General features: G+C 46.3%; 1 protein-coding gene and 1 gene segment (V, D, J or C); both read right to left on the bottom strand.

Annotated features, from left to right (window-relative positions):
* Window positions 1-6,405: 6,405 nt before the first annotated feature.
* Window positions 6,406-15,747, bottom strand: LOC116838105 (T-cell receptor beta-1 chain C region-like). The segment is given in 6 exon segments: window positions 6,406-6,719; window positions 8,407-8,513; window positions 9,304-9,321; window positions 9,751-10,083; window positions 13,718-13,804; window positions 15,678-15,747. Coding segments are annotated over 6 exon segments (642 nt in total).
* A 5,094-nt stretch (window positions 15,748-20,841) lies between these two features.
* On the bottom strand, window positions 20,842-24,266 carry LOC116838096 (anionic trypsin-like; the record flags this gene model as incomplete). The annotated part of the gene is made up of 4 exons (XM_032803098.2): window positions 20,842-21,116; window positions 21,703-21,839; window positions 22,583-22,836; window positions 24,106-24,266. Coding segments are annotated over 4 exons (702 nt in total), but the record flags the coding sequence as incomplete, so codon positions are not given.
* Window positions 24,267-25,522: the final 1,256 nt, after the last annotated feature.

Raw genomic sequence — 25,522 nt, 5'->3', positions numbered from 1 at the left:
CCTTCCTCAGTGTCCCCCTTCCCAGCTCTGACACCACAGAGCCTTACCTGTGTTCCTGTTCCCATTCCCTGTTCCCATTCCCACCCTTAGTGAAACATAATTCCAATTCTCCCACCCCAGTCCCTGTTCCTACCCACCTCGCTTCCTGATTGACTGCAGACTATGTAGTAAAACTTGAGTTCTGCTTAGCTATACCTTAACCAATCATTTTACTGAAATTTAAGTAACCAGTCCTGACATATTGTAACATGATTATTTAACCAATTATATCCCACCACCTTAATTAGTTTACACCCAACAAAATTAATTATACAGCAGACAGAAACAATCAGAGAACCAGACAGAGATTATACAGACAAACAATCGGGAAATGGGAACTATAGTGATAAAACAGCAAAATGAGGATTTCACATCCCAGCTATTTATAAATGAGTTCTTGCCAGACAGGATGTTATCAAATTAAGTTTTCTTTAAATTGTCTAGGCTCTTGCCTTTCTCTGGAGGTGATAGGCATTATCAGGACAGGACTGTATTCCTAACAGCCCAACAGCACCTTATTTCAGTGTGACTGGGGGTGAGGATGTGACTGTTTGCTTCCCAGCTTATGGCTGGCGTCTACTGCTTAGCCAAAGGCCTTAGCCTAAGAACAGGGCCTCAGACTGTTAGAGTAAGAGAAGGCCCTTACACTGGCAGACAGTGATTTTGAGTCTTTCTTTTATACCTTTATGACTAGCTAAGTGATAAGAATCATAGGTGCTGACTCGAAAAATTAGTGGGTGCTGAACACCCACCGGCAGCTCCCCGTGGCCCTGCCCTGCCCCCCTGCTCCAGCTCATCTCCGCCTCAACCTCCTCCATGAATGCCACTGTATCCTACTTCTCTCCCCTCCCTCCCAGTGCTCGTGCTGCAAAACAGCTGTTTCACAGGGCAGGGAGGGAGGAAGGAAGAAGGGGTATGCGGCACGCTGGGGGAAGAGGCAGGGCTGGGGCAGGAATTTGGGGAAGGGATCCTATAGGGGCTGGGAGCGGGTGGAGTTGGGGCAGGGACTTTGGGGAAGGGATTGGAATGGGGGCGTGGCCAGGAAAAGGGTGGAGTTGGGGCAGGGCCAGGGGCAGGAGGGAACGAGCACCTACCGGCGCCGGAGAAAGTTGGTGCCTATGATAAGAATACAACTAAATTCTTAAAGTATAGGCCTTTGCAGACAGGCCTGAATATCTATATCCTAACACTCATCTTGATATTGTTTCTGAGTCACATCATCTCAACTATACAAACAAAGGCTTTGCAAATAAGGTTTCCTTATACTCTTTGCTGCCAACTACTGAAACACTGAGTCTACACACAGGTTACCTAAACCAACAAAAATTGACAGCTTTGGCGCAGTTCATCCTTATGCCAGACTGAGTTTGGTTTTGGGAAGGGAATCAAAGGATGCTTTATGTCACCTCTGGACCTTACATATTCTAGACTGGGGAAGGCCTGCTTCAATATCCCAAGGTTTGTGCCAACTTGTGCTCAATGCGTACACAGCCTCCACGGCGGCATTGCAGCAGCTGGGAATAGCCAGAGTACACAGTGCTCCAGATCTGCTCCTGTAGTGCTCAAGAATGTCCCTGGCATGACACATACATCCGGGGAATTCTGTGCGGGGCCAGATCCATCAGTGTGGCAGTTCATTTATGCTGGTACAGTATTAAGGTGGTACAGCACAGGAATGAACTGGGCCTCTTAATGCTTCTCTGCTCTTTGGGGTGTGAGTTGAGGGCATGTATTTGGTCCTTACTTTTTGAACTTTCCTCAGTGACAGCCATAATCTGTTACCTTGAAACTTATCTCTTCAAGGGTTATAATATCTTCTGTTTTCTTAGACAGTTCTTCCAGATCCAGTTTCTATTTTCATTTCTTTCCAGCCTTCCTCAGAAGGGTCAGTTACTCCAATTTCTATGACTTTTTATGATCCCTCACCCCAATTCAAAGCAGTGTCAGGCATAGCAGAGCTGTGAGTTTATTCCCTAGTTAACTAGGAACAAAATATCATCTCCTTCTTTCCAATCACAGATGATGATTTAAGTGGTTTAATGCTGGGAAAAGTTCTGGACTGACATTCTTTAGAGCCTGAAGTCCACCCAACAGGGACAGCATGGGCAGTGGTTGGTGAAGGCTCTTTCACACACTGCTCTGTCAGCATGCCCCATCCCTGACTTGCAGTGAGCACCTCCATGAGTGAAAGGGGTGTTAAGTCTGCATGACCCATTTACTCCAAGCTTCTCTGCTGAGAATAGCAGCAAGGAGGCCAAATAATAGCACCTGTAGGGGGTGGGGTATGCCTGGTATATAGATTGCGGGGTTTTCCATGACCAGGATGAGAGCGATGCTGGGTCACATGACACCCTGTTTATTATCTGTAAACCACAGAGAGAACAATGCTCGGAAGCGTGGCCCGCAGAACAGTACCACCTGCGCTGTGACCTCTTGGAAATGCTTTATATCATTGTCATCTCAGTGTTGCATATGGTTTTGAGAATGAGACCTACGTTGGCTCACAGGTGGAATGGAATGGTGACTCACCAATCACTTGTGACTCCAAGCGTTTAACCACATGCAGAGACCAACCCCCCAGGGCCTTGTTATTGAAACTTCTACTGCCTTTTCAATTCTGCATTGACACAATATGAACACCCCCTCCCCACATCCGCTATGTTCTCTGCCTTTACCACATCGTCACAGCTCTCTGATGCTCCCCTCCACATGTCTTCTTGTCTCCCTTCCCCTGTCTTCAGGCTAACTGACTTGGGCTAAGATTGAGTCAGGTTTCTTGTGCTAGGAAAGGTCAGTATTTCGGTGGAGGACTTTCAAGGAGAAAGCAGTTGGCACAGGGAGTAGTTTGGATGACTCAGTAAGGGGCCGTTTCTCCTGTAAGGCAGCATTGACCCAAAGGTCCTTGCATGGTGCTAAGGGGTGCAGGGCTGCAAGAAAGGGTGTGGGTGACTCAGGAGGTTACTTACTCCCATCTAAGTCAATACTGACCCCAGTGTCCCACCATACTTCTGGGTGAAACAGTGTGGCTAGAGCTGAGAGGTAAAGCCAAGATCCTAATTATTTCTAATAATTGGAGATCCCATGCTGTGGCAACTTTAGGGCTATGTAACCTGTGCAGTTGCATTTGGCCCACATACTTCTGGGTCTTATGCCACATTCACACACCAGACAGTGTCACTCCAAGTTTTATGTGTGTTTCTGTGGCACCCACAGGCCATGGTGCAGGTGCATTTCCGTCCCCACTCCCTCCTTGGTTAGTTGCCCTTCCTCTCCACCTCTTGGCTTGTACACACCATGAGGTTTTGAGGAATAACCATGGGCATCCTAGTACAGGGCCCCATCCCTGCTCATTAGCGTTGGCGGTGAAGTACGCTGTCCCAGTTGGCTCCCTGGGCAAGTCAGAGACTTAGCCCATTGTAACAATCCAAAACACTGAATGTATTCAAACATATTCATGAACTACTTGGTGGACGATGACAAAACCGCACATGTAAGAGGGGTTTCTAAACAGGGACTGTTAGCCTGTGCACAGTCACCCCTGCCCAATGATGTATCCTGGAGAGATTACATCAAATGGTTTCACAATAGATGTTCAGTCACAATAAAAGAAGGAGACCACTGTCTGCCTGTCTGTTTATCTGCCCTTAGTGGTCTTTAAAGATGCTTGGGTGAGTTGTCACCTATTTGCAAGAGGTTCAGATCTTGGCTGACTCACTAGCTGGAAATTTGCTTCTGATCCCTTTGGTTGACTTGTGCTGTCTAGAAAGCTGGAAGTCAGGCATCTTGTGTGGGTCTTTCTGGGGCACAGAATGGAGACTAAACCACAGTAACTCCTCGGTTAACATTGTAGTTATGTTCCTGAAAAATACGACTTTAAGCGAAACAATGTTAAGTGAATCCAATTTCCCCATAAGAATTAATATGACTAGAGGGGGTTAGGTTCCAGGGAAATTTTTTTCACCAGACAAAAGACTATATTTTATATAGTATACATTTTAAAGACTGTAATGCTGTACACAGCAACGACTATGGTGAAGCTTGGTTGAGGTGGTGAAGTCAGACGGTGGGATATTTCCCAGGGAATGCCTTACTGCTAAATGATGAACTAGCACTTGGCTGAGCACTCAAGGGTTAACACATTGTTGTTAATGTAGACTCATGCTCTACAAGGCATCTTGAATGAAGGGAGGGGAGACAGCATGGCAAAGAGAGACCGAGACATACACCACACCATGCGTGAAAGAGAGATGTGCATTTTCCCTTTAAGTATGCTGACCTCACTCTAAGTACATTGCCTTTTTAAGTAGATCAGCAAGTTGAGACAGCAGCTGCTGCCACGTCCTGAGCCCTGTCATGCCCCTCTCCCCTCTCACCCATCCCCCACCCCCGCTCTGTGGATGGGGTAAAGGAGTGGGGGGCAGGAGCAGGAGGAGGGGGACACCCTGACTTTAGCACCCTCTTCCTGCCCACCCCCCTGCACAGCAAACAGAAGGCTCCCAGGAGCAGCTCCAAGGCAGAGGGCAGGAGCAGCACATGGCAGTGGGGGAAGGGACAGCTGAACTGCCTGGCAACTGATAGCCTACTGGGCAGCTGCTGCACAGAGAACTTAGGGGAGTGGAAAGCTGATGGGGGGACTGCTGGCCTACCCTGGTTCTAAGCCACCACCAGGTAGCTCCAGTGGGCTGCTCTTTCTGCAAGCAGTAGACAAAGCAGGTGGCTGCCAAACAATGTTATAAGGGAGCATTGCACAACTTTAAACTAGCATGTTCTCTATTTGATCAGCAACAAAACAATGTTTACTGGGATGACTTTAAGTGAGGAGTTACTGTACCTACTTCAGTTGTCTCCCAGCTTGTCCCTTTTTACTAATCCAGTTCTCTGATCTACTTTCACCCCTTGGTCCTGGCATCCACAGGCTAGTTTCTGTGCCTGCCTTTATGCCATCCATGGCTGGGTCTGGCCTAAAATAGTGGTATAAAGCCATCTTTGCTCCCTTCCCCTTGTTCCCTATGCTCAGCTCAAATCTGGTGCAAGGAAGAACTGGGCCTAAGATGTTCCTACCCTGATCCACCTGAGCCCATCCATTCCTTAGCTTATATAGAACAAAGCAAAAGAGAAGAAAAAAGCATGGTTTTTCAGTAGTTAAGTGAAAGTAAGTGCCTAAATACCTTTGAGATCTTGGTCTTTGTATAGCTTCCCCAACTGCAAAGCCCTAGGAGAATGCCATCTAGGCATACAATGACTGTCTTGTCCAGTATACAGTCCCTGATAGAATCAATGATGAAAGCTTCAAAGGAAACTGCAATACCTCTCATTATTACTATTTTTTACTTTGTCCAAACTATACAAGGTACCTTGCTGAATAGAAAGATACAATCCATGCCCAGGAGAGCTAACAGTCTAATCTTAGATATAAATAATAAAGCACCTAATGATACAGAATTCAAGGTCCTTCATTTTTGCTATTAATTGATTTTCACTGAAAAATTCCCAGGTGTTCAAAAAGCCAGTATTTCAGTTTTACTGATATTACTGATGTCAGTTTTACTGATTTTCACTCCAATTTTTGCTTTTTCCCACCTGACATTGCTTTGGAGAAGCTCCTCTTGTGATATTAGCCCTTCAGCATGGCCCAGGGCACAGAGCCCCATCCACTTCCCCTGCTGGACAGAGCCTGTGCAGGGGAACTGGACAGGGCAATGCTGAAGGGTTGGGGTCAGCAGGGGGCTCTGTCCAGCAGAGGGATCCGTACTTATGGGGGTGCTGCCTCCTGCTCCCCTCCTGACCCTGGCATTTCTGCGCAGCCCCAACTGCTTCTCCACAGTAAGGAAGTGAGAGGGGGATGGAGCTGGGTCTCGGAAGCTGAGACCACCTGACCACTGCAGGGAGTGGAAGGCTTCCTCAGGGTAAGTACTCTCCCTGACAGCCTGCCCATTGCACCCTGTGAGTACCACGCACCCCTCCCTCCATGTGAGTATTGAGCACTCTTCCCCCACCCACCCACTGCCCTTCATTTTTGATTTCTACTGATTTTCTCATGTTTTTTAAATTTTTGAATAAACACCAATACATTCCCAGGACATTAAAAAACAAAACCAAAGCTGAAAAAGAAGGGCTTTGACAATATCATACCACTTTATTCCAGGAGGGAGGTCAGCAAGGGGTGTGTGTGGGGGGATTTCAGTGTACACCCTGATGCATGAGAACTCAAAGATCCCTGTATTATCCTAACTGCAGATGAGATACTTTTCTAATCCCTGTCAATAAATGCAGACTAACATGGGCTCTGCATGGTGATGTGTCATTCCATGCTGCAATGTGTGGACTCCAGTCCTGTAGATATCAGAGAAAAGACACCAACTCAGGTTTTTCAAATGAAAAGAAACCAAGACTTTATTATGGCTTCAGGGGGCAGACCTCTCAGTCCCTCACTATGAGTAGTTATCTAGCTTGTAAAGCTCTGTGGGTAAGGGGAGCCATCAGTGACTACTGAAAAAGATGGATAGAGAGGAACTACTCTACCCATCAAACCCCCCCACAGAATGGAATATTGGCAGAGTGCAGGCAGAAGCAAAATCCTTCTCCCTGGAGGATTTGGGGCAGTAGATAAATTTAGCTGTGCTCCTTCTGGGGTGCTGGAAATGAGTTCCAATCTATTCTCTGCTCAGCTTGTCACCAGCCTAAACAGAAGAAAGAAAAACACAAACAAAAGTGACCACCCAATAAAAACAATGGTCTAGATTCACAAGGTGCTGTGCATCACAGAGCAATGCAAAACAGTCAGCGCATCATCTGGCCCAGCGCACTTCCACTCTTTGTTGCCAGTAGAGTCTCCACTGCCTTACACCTGGTGTCACTGCCATTCTGATTTGGTAGAGTTTTACACCCAACTTTTCACACAAGTTGTCATGGATTCACAGGTCCAGTGCTCTCAAATGGCTCTAGAACAGTTCCTGGGAGGATCCCTTCAGTATGTCAGCCCCCTTAGGGTCACAGTCTCTCACTGGGGTAAGACACTCGGCTTCACCACCTTCTGGAACCCAACCTCAGAGACTTCAGCACCCCTGCTTCATGCCGTGAGCTCCTTTCAGCAAGTCCACCTGAGCTGGACACACAAGGGAGGCTTACACACTCAAAAGGAGCAATGCACCTCCAACTTCCTGACTCTGCACCAGCATAGAAAGTCCTTAGTTAGCATGGAGAGTTACAGCAAAGTGCATCTAGGTCAGTCTAGAACCCAGAGCCCTCTGATGCCTCTTTAGTCCCAGTACAGAAGCTGCCCTCTGACTCCAGCAGCCATATACTACAACCCCCTGGTCTCTCTCCAGTCCTTTGTTTTCCAGTTGGTCACAGCTGGCTTCCTAAGGAGGGTGGCCGATCCATGGTCATTTGTTGCAAGGTGCCAAATGTCTGGGCAATTGGGGTGGCCAGTGTCTTCTGGGACAATCCATGGGCATGGACCGACCCAGGCAGGTAGGCATCAGTCACACCTATATCTCTGAGTCTCTGCAATGCGTAAACACCCTTTTCCTCCCACCTATTTAAACATGCCCCACATAGGGTAAACTGAGCCACATACAAGAGTCATCCAAAATTTTATGAAAAAGTCCAGCGCCATCACATAAGTGTATTATTATTTTTTATTTGTATTGCCATTGTGCCTAAGAGCCTGAGTCATGGACCAGGACCCCACTGTTCTAGGCACTGTACAAACACAAAACAAAGACTCAGTGAGAAAATAGAGATGGGAAAGACTGTCCATCTGTCCATAACTCCCTGGATCGGTCCATAAGGTCTATGTTCCAGTGCTTTGACCAAGCCGAGGTTTAAATGAGTCATGTAATGGGTTTTCCACCACACCCCTTAAGGAGATCATTCAACCAAACATCTTTCAACAGTTAAAACTTTCCCCTGTATTCAAATTCATCCCATTAACCCCAGGATCTCCTCAAAAACTACATAGCTATTCCTCTCCATGTGCACTCTTTCCAATACACATAAAATGTTAACATAGCCACCTTAGTCATACTCTGGAGACGCTATAGTTAATTATTTTGAGCTTTCCTCATGTGTTAACAAGTGCCCTGAAAAGGAATATTTGTGTTGGGTGTCAGGAAACCTTTCCTAACAGTGAGTTTCTATTAGACTGTGAAAGGGAAGTGGTGGAAACCTCATCATTTGGGACATTATACTAGACTAGACAAATCCTGCAAGATATATGGAAAACAATCTTTCAATGGCTGGGAGAAGGAAGGACAAGATTGTAGGTCTTTGCCCATTGCTAGCGTTCTCTGCATCCAATGTCCCTGTTGCATTCTTGAACCTCTGATTTTGCCAACCCAAACAAAAACCAACTGGCCAGCTTACCTTAACTCTCCACAACAGAGCGCTCACCAGCAAGGCATAGAGCATGGCTTTCCACAAGAGCACCAGGTAGGTGAGCTTTGTAGAGTTGCCAGATCGCATGTAGGATTCTGTAAATCAAACACTGATTATCTATGGAATTATATAATGTGGAGAATTGGCATCTAGAATATCAACAGTCAAATAAGAAATCCACAGTGAGGAACAGAAGGTCTTAATATACATCACTGAAAAACTGGGCTGGATATCTGGTTACACCAGGCATCCAAATAAAACTGAATAGCATGGCATTTGTATTTATATTCCAGATATTCACTGGCTCTTTAATGCTTTTAATGCCTCACAGAGCCATTTGGAGAATACCTGTTTTATAGATGGGCCTTCTATGAGTAATGACTAAGCTGGTAACTTTCCAGTCTGAAGACATCTTCTGTTTATAATTATACTGAAGGAGAGGGAAGACCGAGGGAGCAAATTTGATTGGATGAGGAAGGTCCCATGATCCCCTTTGTGTAATTTACAAAGGGGGCCTCCAGAGGAGGCATTCTCAGTGCACTGTGTCTCACATGCAGGTTTTTGTTTTGCACTTTTTAGTTATCTTTTATTCATATACTCTACCGGACATTTTAGGCCGGAAGTTCTTGCTTCTCTCTTAGTGCAGAGAAACATAACACATTTCCCCCACATAATAGTCTAGTCTCCTGTGGGCTGTAGTACTTTGGTCTAATTTTGGTTGTTGGCTTTAGTGTGGGAGTGTTGGTGGCTTGTGATATTCATATATAGATGATCCAGTGGTCCCTTGTGGCCTTAAACACTTCCTGACACACCCTGTACATAGTGTCTGCTAGTAAGGGAGTTTAAATTCCTGGAGAGATAGAGGCAGTGAGAGGAAATGCCTACCTTCAGTGATGCCACATCCTGAAAGGCAAAGAAAGGCTTGTAAGTCACAGTTTCCTCAGAGCTGACAGAATATAGGCTTCAGAGCTTCTGGGATGTTACATACTGTTGGTATTAGTGATACTTACTCATATTATTTAGATAGACTCTTCAGAGTGTTTCTTAGCTAAATTCTATAAAGAGCTATGAAAATGTACCTGACTATATACATGTATAAAAAGATTACGCACGTGAAAATATGTATCCCTGTGAACATATACTCCTGGCACATACTCTTACATGTACACATATATGTGTGTCCATGAACCTGCACATTTGCAGATTAACACTGTCTTTCTCTTTGCATTTCTGTGGGGATTATTTTCTCTCTCTTTCATCTCCTTTTGCTTTTGTTTCCACTTTGATTGTTTTCCATTTAATACTATAGTGTAACGCTCAATCACTACTCACCATCTCCACCTCTGATCACTTCATACTGGACCTCATCCAGGTGGAACTTCACAGCACACCGGAAACTGTTCTTGGAGTTGAACCACTCTTGGGTTGAGATCCTCAGGCGGCTGGTCAGTGAGTATGATTTTGATGTGTCATCCCAAGTGGAAAACTCATCTGTCCTCACCCCGTCTTCCCTGTCAGCATCATTCACCTGCCAGACCAGCTTGACGTGGTCGGGGTAGAAATCTCTGACCAGGCACACCAGAGTGGCCTTCCCCTTCTCTTTGATCTCCTGTTTTGATGGGGGAAAGATGGCCACTTTGGGGGAGGTGATATTGAGCCCATCCTCTGGAAAAGAAAGCAACATGGCACAGACGGCCCTGAACAAACACTCTCCTGCCTTGTGCCAACAACCTCTCAGGATACTGATTGTGTCTTTGCTCTCGATACATTAATAATGCAAGAAAACCACACAGACACGGCTAGACCCCAAGCACCATGTTTACTAACTAGATCAGAACATAGCAGGCCTAGCTACATACAGACTACGGCTGAGACAGAGTTCTGGTGCTTTCTGCAACAGAAGACTGGGAGGCACACTAGGGGACTCCAAACTCCCAAATTATTTAAAGGGATACTACCGAACCCATGCCTCCATACTGACAGGGAAATGTATCCATGGGTGTTATCAGACAAAACATGCAGTGTGTTCCTTGTATGCAGTGTGCTGCATTGTAAGACACAAGAAGCAATATGTTCATAACAATTACAGAGTATTTGGGGAGGTGTAATAAGACACAATAAAAGCAGCAAAGAGTCCTGTGGCACCTTATAGATTAACAGACGTATTGGGGCATGAGCTTTCGTGGGTGAATATCCACTTCATCAGATACATGAAAGCTCATGCTCCAATACGTCTGTTAGTCTATAAGGTGCCACAGGACTCTTTGCTGCTTTTACAGATCCAGACTAACACGGCTATCCCTCTGATGCTTAAGACATAATAGTGTATTAGTCAGAATTATACTACAGTGTGATCGGTTCACAGGCCCCATCCAGGCATTGGCAGGGAAGGAGTTAACCTTCCCCCTTTGGCTGGAGGAAGGATCTCCAGGAAGAGGCCTGGAGCTGCCCTGAGAGATGGACCCTCACCAAATTGAGCAACTCCAGATCACTGCTTTGGCCTTAACTGGCACAGCCTTACATCTTGACTTTCAGATTTGGCAGTCGTATCTGTGCTTGGCTCTTAAAGGGGCATCACATTCCTTACATAAGCTTCTCTGTTTTATTACATAGATGCCAAACTCCTGCTAGAGATGTAGAATCTTTTCCTGCCTTGGCTGGCCTATCGTGGCAAACCCTCGAGGAATAGAAAGTGGACATATGGAAACAGACAGAGGCATACAGACAGAGAGCACCCTTTGAGAATGTGGCATTCTGAGATACAACATGCCCTGAGTTACTGATGATAAGCTCACATCATCTTATTCTCCCCTTAAAATGCTAGCATTAGTTTTGAAGCCACAGTATCTATTATTTTCCTCTTCCTTGTAGGCACCTCTCTGCCATATGATCCCTTTTACTGTCCTCATCATCATAATTAGTGTTTTGTTTTACAACTGTTTTCTGTTGTCTTCAAAGCCTCTCTGGCATATGTAAATGCTCAGTGTGCTCATCAGATCCTGTCCTCAAGGAATAGAAAGAGAAGACATGGAAACAGGGAGAGAAACAAAGACAAACAGACGAGAAGAAAAAGGAGGACAAAGAGAGAGGGCAGGAAAGAGAGAGCTAGAGAAAGAAAGGCAAAGAAAGAGACAGAGCTAGAGAAGGATAAAACACAGAGACAAGGTAGGTGAGATAATATCTTTTATTGGAACCAGGGCTGCCCGGGGAGGGGCAAGTGGGGCAATTTGCCCCAGGCCCCCACAAGAGTTTTTCGGGGCCCCTGGAGCGGGGTCCTTCACTTGCTCTGGGGACCCTGGAAAACTCTTGCGGGGCCTGGGCCCCTGGAGCTTCTTCCGCTCCGGGTCTTCGGCAGCAATTTGGTGGCGGGGCGTCCTTTCGCTACGGGACCCACCAACGAAGTTTCCCAAAGACAAATGGTGGGGGTCCTTCCGCCTCGGGACCCGCCACCGAAGTGCCAGGTCTTCAGCGGCAATTTGGCAGTGGGGGCCCCCTGCCGCCAAAGACCTTAGGCCCCCTGAATCCTCTGGGGGGCCCTGATTGGAACAACTTCTGTTGGCGAGAGAGACAAGCTTTCAAGCTCCACAAAGATCTTCTTCAGGCCTGGAATCAGACTTTTCTCACCAACAGAAGTTCGTCCAATAAAAGATATTACCTCCCCTCCCTTGTCACTCTAATATCCTGGGACCAACACAGCTGCAACAACACTGCAAAACACACTGAAAACATAGAAGGCCAGAGAAATGGACAGACTAGGAATGAAACAGAGATTGAAACATACAGGCAGACACACAGAAAGAGAGAATCTGAACGAAATCTATTGATACAGTAGCCTGGGAATAGTCTATTTTATATACCCACTAGCCAAAGTTAAAGTTTTTTGATGGGTGAGTACACTATCATCGTTTTTGCCCCCCCGCCTTATCTTCATGGCAAGGCCAATTGGGTAGAGACTGTGCCTTGAATAATTGTCTTGCCAGTTTTCCCTCACCTCCACTTGTGTGAATGCCACCTGTCACTAGCATAAGGGAAACTTTTAAGCGTCCTTCAGGGGAATGGGGAGATGACCTCTTACCTGTAACAGTGAGCACAGTGCCAGCTCCGAAGATAAGGGGAGAGGTATTAGAACACAGCTGTAAACTGTCAGAATAAAACCCACAACTGCTAAAGCCTAGCCCAGCCCCCACTGCTTCCCAACTCAGGAAACTTTGTAGTGATCATGGCCAGATTGCATCACTGGAAACTACAATCAGACTAAGTTCTGGCATTAGACAGCAAAAGACAGGAGGCAAAGAGGAGTGTATGATTCTACAATGTCCTTTCTATCTTATCTTTCTCAAAACAGCCCCCAGAGAGGGTGAAAGAGCAGGACAAGAGAGAACTGTGTGCGGAAGACACAGAGAGACAAAGAGAGAGAAGAAATAAGAACATTACACAGAGAGGAAAATCAAGACAAAGACAAAGTGACAGACAGTCAGTCAGACATTTTACTGGGGTCAGTGAGAGAAGAATGTTGTGGAGTGCAACAGTCCCAGAGATACCATCAGGCTATGCTCTTCCAGACACCGCCCCCCCCCCCACCATCTCTATCCCCAGTAGCCCGTTCCTTACCCAACACCACGAGCCGGGTCCCGTCTCCGAAGTACTGCTCTAGTTACACAGCGAGGCAGGAGAGTTGCAAAAACCACATGGACTGGGGACAAGTCTCCCCCCCTCCTCAACCTCCTTACTCCCTTCAAGAATGGCTGGAGAGAGTTGTTACTTCTTCCTTTCTCCTGTCACAGGACTCCCAGTGAGTGATCATGTTATAATACATCTCAGGTCAGGGAGGACACAAGGAGTGAGTCACTGCAATACCCCCCCATACACACACACACCATCTCATTTTATCTTTTTACCCCTATGTAATTGCTCTGTAGAATGAGGGGATTGACCTAGTACCATGGGTAAATCCAAAAGGAATTAAACACACATATAGCTCAGAGTACAACATGCAATAACACTAGCTATGGTAAAAACACAGGGCTATCAATCCACAGGCTCCAGGGCTTGTCTTGGTCATTGCTTGGTGTCAGGCCTGCCGCTATGATAACAGATGGCACTAGCAGCTTCTTTATGGATGGGTGGGGGTCACACATGTCTCTGAAGCATCTGGTATTAGCTATGGGTCATTGGACTAGATGGACCAGAGTCTGTTCCAGTAAGTGGGACACAGGACTAGGTGAAGCATTGGTCAGGTCTCATAAGGCAATACCTCAATAATATCACAAACAACACACAACTTAGGCTTCTGTCTTACCTAAGACAGTGAGTTTGGTGCCATCGCCAAAGTATTGTCTTTCAGAGTTCACACCATTATGCAGCTGCAGGAAAACCTCCCTCCAAACTCACTCTGCTCAACCCACCCTGCAGTCTATCCCCCTCCTTGCCACGCACAAACAGAAGGAGAAATCAAAGGCACAGCAAATTATAATACCATTGAAATAAGAGATGGAAACCATCTGTTAGGTCACACCATGTGCATCCTAACTGGGGCCAATACAAGACTGGTCCCTGCAGTGTCTTCTTCAGGGCTCTATCTACTCCAGGTTTAAATGACTCAACTGATGGGAGATTCAGTCAGACTCACTGTAGGAAATACTTTCTAATATCTATCCAGAATCCTTCCCTTTGCTCATGTATCTCTCACCCCCGCCCCCATCTAAAGTCTTATCTTACTTGATGTTTACACTCTGTTAAAACAAATATTGATTCATATAAGGTCAGCAAGGACCATCCGGTCCATTCCCCTCCGTCATGGCAGGACTGAGTTCATTGTCCCTAAACCATCCCTAATAGATGGGCTTCTAGTCTCTGCCTTGATCTCCAGAGGTAGTGATTCCACATCATTCCTTAGCAGCTTGTCCCATCCCCCAGGCTGTTCAGAATTTCCCAAACACAATAAGAATAAATATTTTTCAGCAAGCACGGAGGGGATATCCTCTCTACTCCACTAGGTTTTCTTCTCTATCTTGACCAGAAACCTTCAAAGTGCACTTTGCAACATTGCTGGCTGCAGTCAGTCTGGGTCCTACACCTTGAATTCCTTCAGGCCAGGTACCTGGGACTTACTCATATCTGATAAATATTTATTAATCACTTAAAAATTACTATACGACTCTCTGTGACTGTCTCTGTTGTGGAAATCACCATCAATAACTCATAATCCTTCAACATCCTCATTACAAGAGGGCTGGTGCAATCAAAATACTGCTGCTAGCAAGTACATTGACCCTAGGAAGAATTGCCAATGACAACACAGTGGTCATTTTTCAGGTTATAAAGGCAGCCTTATTTTGCCCATCAAAGTTAGGGACATCCAAATCCAAATGGGGGGCCTACATGGGAGTATCCCCCAAAAGCCTTTTATTGTGTTTGAACCACATGCATTAGATCTAGCTTTCTATTGTCAGTAAGCAGCATCTGCTCCTGGGATTTTTGGATTCTCACTGCACTAAGCTTTCCATTGGCTAAATGATCCCTTTTCCTAGGATAGCTGTGCCAAGAAGTCTGCCCCATTTGGTCTGTTGTTAGGGGTCCTGTGTCCAAGTGGATGGAAAAAGAGCAACTGGGAATTAGAGCACAAGGCATCTGGGAGCACGGCTTGTGACATAACCAATCATTTGTTTGTTGTTCTATTTTGTCTGTTAAGAATATCATGCATATTTGTTTGGCTTACCCCATCATCCCAGACAAAACGTGTATGTTCAATCGCAAAGGGACCAGAGTTGCTGAAGTTAATGGACTCTGGTTTGATCCCTATACACTATTGTTTGTGCTGTCTAAAACGTGGTTGTAACTCAGTCCCCGCTGGACAGATGCACTGATGTATGTGTTGGTTTTTAATGCTCTGTAGCCCCAGAATAACTAGCTCTCTAGGAGAATACTTACACCTTTGTGGATCAGAGAGATTTTTCAGAGGTTGTTATATTAATACAAATTTAGTATACACAGATATATCATAGCCCTTCACCCTTCCTAATTCTTTGCCAGGGCAGCCCCATTATTTGCATACATTACATTCATTCAGCAACCCACAAGGAATTTTATGTCCTTACCTAGAACGGTGAGTTTAGTCCCTTCTCCGAAGTAGGCTTGGTAATTGACACACTGGGAAAACACCAGCTCAATAACCAAAGGGGGATGTGGATGGGGGGTTGTTCTCAAAAAGGGAGATCTGGGATTTCAAGGGATTATAAAAAAAAATGGGATTTTCTTACCTAACACAGTGAGTTTTGTGCCTGCGCCAAAATAGACTTTATTGTTGGTCACAGTGACAAGGGGCTGCATCATAAGCAGAAGAAAGGGACATGCTCCAGATGATGTGGACAGACATAAGAGGTGTTTACTTTTTCTGAAATCCCAGAGCTGTGAGGGCCACTCAGCCCTAGTTTAGTGATCATTGGCATAAAAACAGCCTGCATTGCTTCTGTGCAATACTAAGCATTCACTAGAGTACTGTTCGTTAGTTATTGATTCTATTATTGTTTTATTTAAATTTCACACTCCAATTGCTTTACAGACATTATCTAAACAGCCCTCACCTACCCCAGTGAGATCAATACATATTGTCCCCATTTTACTGATGGGGAAACTGAGGTGCACAAGATTATCAAGCAAGTCAGAGACAGTGCCAAGAACAGAACCTCTGGGTGACTAGTAGCTCCAGATTCCCAGTCCTGTGTTCTAAGGAGTAGGCAGCTATTCGCTCTGTAACTAGTGGGTGTACAATGTTCTGTGAAGTAGTTACTTAATGGGACCTAGGCATAACTATAAACAGGTGCTTGCAGAGAGTGAATTTTATCCCTGAATTAAAGCAAAGAGCTCTTGATTTTGTCTCCTCTGCTATCAGAGTGCCAAAGTCCTAGGAAGACCCTGATAGAACCCTATGGTGTTTCCTAGTAGATCAAAGAAATCAACCCCAAATCCCAAAGATAGTCCTGGAGGTTCAGTCACTGCCATCCCTGAGTTAATAATGAGGAGGGTCAAAGAGAAGCCTTAATCCTGTCACTATGATCAGCCAAGTCCAAAGGATACAGGAAGCTGAACTGGAGACTGAAAGATCCAACGGAGTTTTACACTTAAATCACTATTACCTCTGTGTTTTGCAGCTAACACAGCAAGTCACATTTCTGTCAGGTCTCTGTTATGTTTTGGGTTGTCTTTTTCTGGGAGGGTTTTCACATGAGTAATGGGCCACTTATTGAAAGAGGTTATCACACCAGCAAAATACGAAGTCTCTCCCTTTTGCACTGACATGCATTTTAGGTATATCCCAGTTGAATCTGTTGTGCTCACAAATATTTTAGCTCCAGCCCAGGATGGGCTGTCCTACCAAACATAAATACTTCCCAGGTAGAATCTTCAGGCAGAGCTGTTGATCTTTCTGTTGCATCCCCGATGGAGTGGAGCCAAATGCTCTAGGTACATCCCAGGTAGAACTCATGCTGTGCTGCCATCTTCTCTCTCTATATATATATATCTCAGACCCAGGTGGAAAGTGCCTGTGTGCTGTAGAACGGCCTAAGTATGTCCCAGGTGCTATCCACATGCCTCGCTACTGCATATTCTAGGCACAGCCCAGGCAGAATGTGCCTGCTGTGATGCAGACTGTGCTATATCTGTCCTGGCACATGCTCAAATAGGATACCCCCCAGGGAGGTTTTTGTAAAGGCCTCCCTAGGGAATGTATCACCGTGGGCCCCCTGTCCCCACAATGTTACAATCTCATACAAAAACAATCCCAACCAAGGCTCCACCCCTCCATGACATCAGCCAATCACCATCAGAGAGCTTCTCTGAAACCACAATCTATTTCCTCAGCTGCTCTGTTACGACATTTGTGGAGGAAATATGTGTGTGTGTGTGTTTGTGTGTATGTAAAGGAAGGATTATATCTAACTATAGCCATCTCTTCATAACACATATTTTTAGCAGATGCCTTATTCCATGGCTAGAATAAATCAGTGACAAGCTTTTTCGTTAGTGAGCTGTTTTCAGAGACAGCTTTTTTCTATCTCCACAGCATTCTGCATGTTCCTTTCACACCCCTCTGTCCCTTTGCCTTTCTCATTCCCTGTGAGACCAGCAATCCATGTTCAAATCCACCATAGATCTGTTAGCACTGAGCCAGCAGGCCCTGTGTGCACCTGCCAGGTTGGAACCTTTATTCACGGCTTTTCCTGAGCCTTGTACTTGTTTATGCCCAGATTTGTGAGCACAGTGCTAGAGAGACGAGCTAGATTGACAGTCCCAGGAGTCTGAGCCTTCTGTTTATCCTCCGAATGCCAAACTTATGACTGGCATATCATAGGCAGCGTCAATGCAGGTTTCTTTCATGCCCAATGTGTTGCAATCCCTACCCTGAAGAGATCTCATCTGGGAACATGACGAGAGCTGAGCCGCCGTCACCCATTCAGTCCTTCACTTCTTTGCTGAGACTGTCAGTAATGGGGTCAAGCAACAGAGACGATGGTCGATTCTGCCAAGCATCACTGTTATATAGATGTTCTCAGTGGGCATGAGATCAGATCACATGACATCCTGTTTACTTACATCGCACATAAAATAGCCCTTGGAGGTGAGCCCTTCCCCAGAGGCTTGTTTGCAGGGCAGTTGTGATGCATCCCAGGAAGGAAGATGTCATGTTAGCTAACTCGAAAACCTGCACACACTGAGCCAGCCAAGGGAAGGAGCAGACACATGAAAAAGCTCTAACAGGATCATCCAGTAGGGTGCGCACACACACACACACACACACACACACACAAAGCCTGTCCAGCACTCTTACCTATGAGACCAGCTCTTCTTAGGCAGCCAGCACTAGGAAGCGATACACACACAAGAAATCCTGACATAGACTATTCAGTAGGGAGTAACTGGTAAGGCCTCAGCAGGTTTGCAGAGGAGAGAGAGGCTATCAGTAGTACTTAGAATCGGGGCAGGGGGGCCAGCTGGGCATTTGGGATGCTGGCAAAATGCAGTGCTTAAAGAGAGAGTGTGTGTGTGTGTGTTTGGGTGAGAAGGGGTGCATGCATGGAGGCGGGTGTCACAAGGGGGTCACAGATTTGCCATAGATAGATAGATAGATAGATAGAGCGAGCTGGGTTGTTCAGGGGCACACCTTAACAGTCTTACCAAACCTGCCATTCCCACATTTTTTTCAGACACACACTTTTTTAGACCACTTTAAACACTGGCTGGATCTGTGCGTCTCTACAGTAATGAAGGGTTTTCAGCACTAGTGAAACGTAAGCACTTCTGCAGCAGCAAATGTTCTACACCACCAAAGTTTTGTGCTTCTGCACACTTGGGGGCCACTAACCTGTGGGAACAATTGTGTATGTGTTTGCCTTTTCAAAGCGCATTACATTAAAAAATATTATTTTGGGACATTATCTAACTGCCCATTTGTTGCTGTCTCATCTCTGGACAGTGTGTAATTTATCTGTCTTTGCCTTTCTGTCTCTCTAGGTATTAATACAGGGACAATTATCACAATAGCAAAGTCTCTATAAAATTATTCTTTGATTTTACCTTCTCTGGACTACTACTACTTTATGCGTCTGACAAAGTAGGTATTCACCCACAAAAGCTCATGCTCCAATACTTCTGTTAGTCTATAAAGTGCCACAGGACTCTTTGTCGCTTTTTACAGATTCAGACTAACATGGCTACCCCTCTGATACTACTTTATTATTATTAATAATAACAACTATTATTAGTATATAAAGAGGCATTTGCATGATTTTTATTCAGAGCCCCAATCGTGCCCCAGGACTGCATTGTGCCAGGTGCTGTACAAACACAGAACAAAAAGACAGTGCCTTCCCTAGAGAGCTTACAATCTAAGCGCAAACCAAGAGAAAACAGATGGCTACAGTAAGTACATGGAAACTGTGAAACAATATTGGTCAGCATGACAGGGTGTGGTTTCTGCATAGCAGCAGCATAACTATTGTTAAGTTTTTTCTAGTCAGGGCAAAGGAGAGTGTTGAGGATAATAAAGAAGTGACTTTGTGGCTGTTAATGTCCTTAATGTTACTAATGAGGCCCAACCCACAAGCTACCTGTCCTGTGAGATGGAGAGCCTTTTGTCAATCACTTTGCTCCCTTTAGTTCCATTTCATTTTTGTATCACGATTCCTGTGGATGGTGGTGTCGCCTCACTTGGATGTTAACTTTAAGAGGTAATTTTCCAGAGCGCCAGCAGAGGGAAACCGTCCTCCACTTTGGGTTTGAAATTGTCAAGGTTTCAGATTGTGTGTGTGATAGTCAAAGGCACCGGAGTGCAAGTGTATCCATAGGCATGGGAACTAAGGATGGGGGGGCTGCTGCAGCACCCCCAGGTTTTGTACAGGGGCCAGGCCACCGGCCCCATGCCCAGGGTCCCAGCACTGCCAGCCCTGCACCTGGGGCTCCACTCCTGGCTCCAAACCTGGGGTCCTGCTGCTGGCCCCTCGCCCAGCCTCAGCCTTCTTACCCTTGTCCCCCATCTCCCGGAGCCATGGCTCGGTTCTGGTCCCAACTTTGGGGAGAGGAGGCATGGACAGCGGCAAGGGGGGGTGACATAAAAAGTTTTGGGACCACTGGCTTTCAGTACCTCGACTATAAAAAGTGTTTCAGTGCCACTGAGTGTATCCTGCATGAATTCAAAGAGGACACATGGAGAGAGACAGAAAAGGATGAGGAGGAAGAGAGGGCTTCAATTATGCTATGTGTACCTTCAGGAGAACTGCTGCAGGCAAGACATCTTAAATATATTTCAATGAGGAGAAAGGACCAGAAGTACACAAATAAACGTGACAGAACTGAGCAAAGGGGGGAGATTTCTGGAAATATTTTCTAATAGATCCATTAGATTGTGGAATGGTCTCCCAGGGAAATGGTGGCCCCATCACTCAAGTCATTTAGAACAGCACTGGACTCAGCACTAGAGAATACACTCTACAGAAGGATCCTGTACGGCGGTGGGGTGGGAGGGGAAGGGAGAGAACGAGAGTGCTGTTCTGTTGCTGCCTGTGTTTTGTCTCCTATTGTGAATCAATCTTTAGGGCTATCAGTCACCATTTTGCACAAACTACTAAATCTTATTTTAAAAGACCCATGAACCACTTTGTATGTTTAAAGAAGTCCTGGCCATAGTCCATCCTAAAGAAACACAGCCTCCCTAAATTTCCTCCAGCAAGTACAACTGGATCCACTCTCCTGCCTCACTTCCTGAGCTAGTTTTTCATACAGAGTATTGCTGTGTTTCACTCAAAGGGAGATCACTTCAGTGTGGGGGCAGTGATCCCATTATGCACCATCTACACAGCACTTTAGCAATGAGAGGTGCTAGGGAACGAGTAAGGCGTTGTTATGAAAAACCCAGAGAAAAAAAACACTGGCACTAAGAAAGTACTTGCTACAGCTAATATATCTTTTTATTTGTGCTATGTTCTTTTCAAAGATGAATTAAAGGGGGAGAAAAGGAAATGTCATCAGGAGACTAGCAGGAGATGCATGTCTTAGTTGGCAGCAATGGTCTCCTCGATCCAGTCAACATAGTTGCAGACCTTGGTGTAGACTCCAGGGTAACCCTGCAGAGCACACCCGATCCCCCAGGACACAATTCCTTGGAGCTCACCGTTGCACACGACTGGGCCACCAGAATCGCCCTGTGAGGGAAAAGATTTGGGTGTTACACACACGAGCTAATTCAGGCAGAGGAATCTATTCAGCTAATCGGAAAAAGGTTTCAACTAGCAGGTGAATCTTGAAAGCATTAGGTAAGAAGCAGAAGAGTCCATATGCTCTGATATGTCTGATGGGCAGGGAATAGCTCAAAACTCCCAGTTTCCTCTGTTGACTATTACGCACCTAACACCCATTAGCAGTGCCTGGAACAATGCTAATTGTGGTAAAAAGCCTAATATATCCAAATCTGCTGATCTGAGACTGGATTGGAAGCAGACACCTGCCTCTATCCTTGTTTTGTCCATCCTATTCAACTCAATCAGAGACTGAATTGCATTTATAAGCCAGAGGTGAAATGCCCTGCAGTTCACAGCTTGATCCCTTGAGCCATCCAGTTCACACCTCTAAACACACCCTCCAAACTCCTGAGCACATTCTTTTCCTCATCACATCTTGTGGTTAATTCTTTGCAGGTTCTCAGAGTTCTGGCACTAAGGCTGGAACAGGAGGGACAAGAGCAGCTGAGCCCTGTCTCTGCAGAACAAGAGAAAATGAAAGGCAGCTCACCTGGCAGGAGTCTTTCCCACCCTCCAGGAATCCCACGCAGATCATGTTTGTAGTGATTTGTCCTGGGTAAGCATCACTGCATTCAGCCTCAGTCAGGACTGGAGCATCCACACACTGAAGAAGCTCAGGGTAGTTAGCTGCCAACAGAGAGGGGAGAACAGTAAGATACATCTTAGAAAGCAGAGAGGCCAATTAATACAAAGACTGGTAGATTTCTGGGCTAGAGAATTCAATAAAGAAGAGGTCAGTAAAAACGACTGCACCATCTGTGAGGAGGACCTCAATTACTAGAATAGAACAACAGGGGTTATTTCAGGAAAGGACTGAGGGACATTGGCAGAGCTGTGTGGGGAGCCCAGGACTGAAATACCAGGGGGCTGTAGGCAAGGGCAGCTCTAGACATTTCGCCGCCCCAAGCATGGTGTCATGCCGCAGGGGCACTCTGCCAGTCACCGGCTCCAGTGGACCTCCTGCAGTTGTGCCCTCGGAGGGTCCTCTGGTCCTGCGGCTCTGGTGGACCTCCGGCAGGCATGCCTGCGGGAGGTCCACCGGAGCCACCTGCTGCCCTCTCAGTGACTGGCAGAGCACCCCCCATGGCATGCCGCCCCAAGCACTTGCTTGGCGAGCTGGGTCCTGGAGCCACCCCTGGCTGTAGGGCAGGACTGAGGGGCATTGGCAGAGCTGTGTGGGAAGCCCAGGACTGGAATAGCAGGGGGACTGTTAGTCAGGAGTGAGGGTAATTGGCAGACTAAGCATGTGTACCCAAAGACTGCAAAAGCAAAAAGAGCTGCAGGTCAAGACTGAGATGTATTTGAGTTCCATAATTGTAATAATAAGATAAGGGGGCTGTGTGTCATGTATGAGGCACATTCATACTCACTGCCACTGCTGAGGGTGTTTCCCCACCCAGATATCAGGCACTGAGTCCCAGCAGCCACACAGGCAGAAGGAAGAGAGATGGTTGCAACACGGGAGTTCAAGGCAGCTGGTGTTGCCAGCTTGATCAGCATTATGTCATTATCCAGGACCCATGAATTGTATTTGGGGTGGCGAATTACTTTAACGGAGTTGATGAACTGCTCATCCCCTTCCAGCACATCGATGTTGTATTCACCGAGCCTCACCTGGATGTTGCTGCAAAAATCAACCAGGCAACATGGAGGGCAGTTAATCACAATTAGCATGATAAGATGTGACCACTAGGTGGTACTACATAGTTCAGTGCACTGTGTAGTGATGACATTCAAATTCTATCATAGATCACAAGTGAAATAATTGTGACTGGCTTTCATAATAGTCTTCGTACCTAAATCAAACCAATGGGCCATCAAGTTTGGTATCCCATCTGCAACAGGGGCACAAGCTAGACGCTTCAGAGTAAGGTCTTAAATCCTCCCAAGTTAGCCTAATTCATACCAGTAAGAGGAATTTTGATTCTTAATCCCAAATGAGAGTGACAGATGTCCAGACGCAGGAGGACTGATTCTTGCTTTGGTTGAATATTTGTTTACATGACACAAATTGAAATTCACGAGCTCTGTCAGTTCTAATCATAAAATATAGAGATGGGAAATCTCTACTTGTCCAGTAGGTCTCCAGCTGTGGCCCAGGGTGAAAAGAATGAAAGGTTCTGAGAACACATTTGTGGGGTGTGTACAGGAGAGGACCCTTCACTTGTGAAATGCTCTGCAGAATGAGTATGCTGGAGAGCCCCTGATCTAGACCATCCCTCAGAGTCAGCTCAGGATGGTCCTTACAGTATGCTAAACTCTCCAGAGTCTTCCTGAACCCAGGAATGGTAACTGGTTTAGTTTCTTTAGTGTTGTGGCAGTAGCAATAACAATTACATTTCAGTAACAAACTTTTCATCCCAAGGTCAATTACATCCCTAAAGGTGGATCTAGTTCTGTCCTCAGCCAGTATGAACTGCAATGGCAATTACATCTGGATACAGACGGGCAGAACTAGGCTCTGTATAGAAAGTATATATAGGGATCAAGTCACCCCCTCCAAGATATATAACCACCTCTAGGGAAGCTTGGGGCAGGTGTCTAGCAGGGTTACTTAACACTTTAGGTCAAGAGATAAAGAAGAAGAATGGATCAATTGAAAATTGTGGGGGAATTAAAGGAGAACAGAAAGTAATTAACTAACAATTTTGGAAATTGGCCTGGACAGATGGACTGTCAACCCTACTACAGAGAAAAGTGTTGTGGGAACTTTCATGGTGGTCAGAAACACCTCCTGATACCATGCTTGGGCACTGGGAGCTCACCCTGCAACATGGATTTTCCTTTATTGCTCTGCTATCCACATACTGGGCAGGTCTGATTAAATCTGACAAGATCTCAGCCAGAGGCTGCATGGCCATAGGCAATATATAACGTATTAACCTTCACTCACGATTTGTAGCAGTGAGCAGCTGACACGACCCACTGGTTGTTGAGGAGAGAGCCCCCGCAGAAGTGGTACCCAGAGTTCAGGGACACCTGGTAGGGGACAGAGCAGGTGTAGCCCCCCACAATTTTGTCATCATCATCAACAGGGACAGCAACTGAGGGAAATGGGGAAATCAGGTGTTAAAAAAATAACTTGGAATCCAGTGATTTGAAATGCAGCAGCAGCTAATGAGCAGCAAATTATTTAACCATACTCTTAAAAGCTTTGGTTTACAGGAGTCTTCTACACATCTCTTGAAGCCCTCTCTCCTCAAAATTTCCATGTTTCATATCCACCACCCTCTAAGGCATGGGTGGGCAAACTTTTTGGCCCGAGGAACACATCTGGGTGGGGAAATTGTATGCAGGGCCATGAATGTAGGGCTGGGGGAGGAGGTTGTGGTGTGGAATGGGGTGTGGGGTGCGGGAGGGCACGCAGGAGGGGTTTGGGGTGTGGGTTCCTGCCTGGCACCCCTTACCTCAAGAAACTCTGGGATGGCAGCGGCATGCAGTGGGGCTAAGGCAGGCTCCCTGCCTGCCCTGGCCCCGTGCTGCTCCCAGAAGTGGCCAGCATGTCTGACAGCGGCTTCTGGGCATGGGGCAGGTGGCTATGCCATGCACTGCCCTCACCTGTGGTACCACCCCTGAAGCTCCCATTGACCGCAGTTCCCCATTTCCGGCCAATGGGAGCTGCGGGGGGCAGTGCCTACAGGAGAGGGTTGCACACGGAGCCCTATGACTGCCCTCCCCAAACACACCCCCCCCCGACAGTGGCTACAGGGACATGGTGCCAGCCTCTTCCAGGATAGCACTGGGCCAGGGCAGGCAAGCAGCCTGCTGTAGCCCCACTGTGCCACAGGGCTGGCAATCCCACAGGCCAGACTGAAAGGCCTCAGGCCAGATCCGGTCCACAGGCTGTAGTTTACCCTCCCTTGCTCTAAGGCATGAGGCTGTGACAACTATCCTGGTTCTGGAAGAAAGCGAGTTTGGTCTCATCAACTCTGTTCCTTCATTGCCCAGTAAAATAATGATGGAGATTTCTCTCAGATCGCAAACCCTGAAAGACCTCAAAGTGTTTTACAAACACACACACATATGGATAGTGTAGTGGTTAAGAGTGCTGCCCTTTGATACTGGAGACCAGGGTTCAAATCCTGGTTAATACTCAACTTTCCAGTAGGGGTCCTTGGGCAAAAGACCCCCCTAACACTTCACCTGCCTACCTCAAAGATGAGAGTGATGTGAACTAGGAGAGTTGTGCTGGCTTGGACGTTGCCTGGATTAACAAGGTCCATGCCAGATGTTGAGGAACCAGGACAATCTGATGATAAGTGGGCTACTGGAAGAAACCATTCATGGATGAGACAAGAGAACCTGGAATT

This window comes from Chelonoidis abingdonii, chromosome 1, assembly GCF_003597395.2.
Source record: "Chelonoidis abingdonii isolate Lonesome George chromosome 1, CheloAbing_2.0, whole genome shotgun sequence".
Lineage (NCBI taxonomy): Eukaryota > Metazoa > Chordata > Testudines > Testudinidae > Chelonoidis > Chelonoidis abingdonii.
The sequence above is the reverse complement of the archived record's forward strand: the minus strand, read 5'-3'. Positions and strand labels throughout refer to the sequence as shown.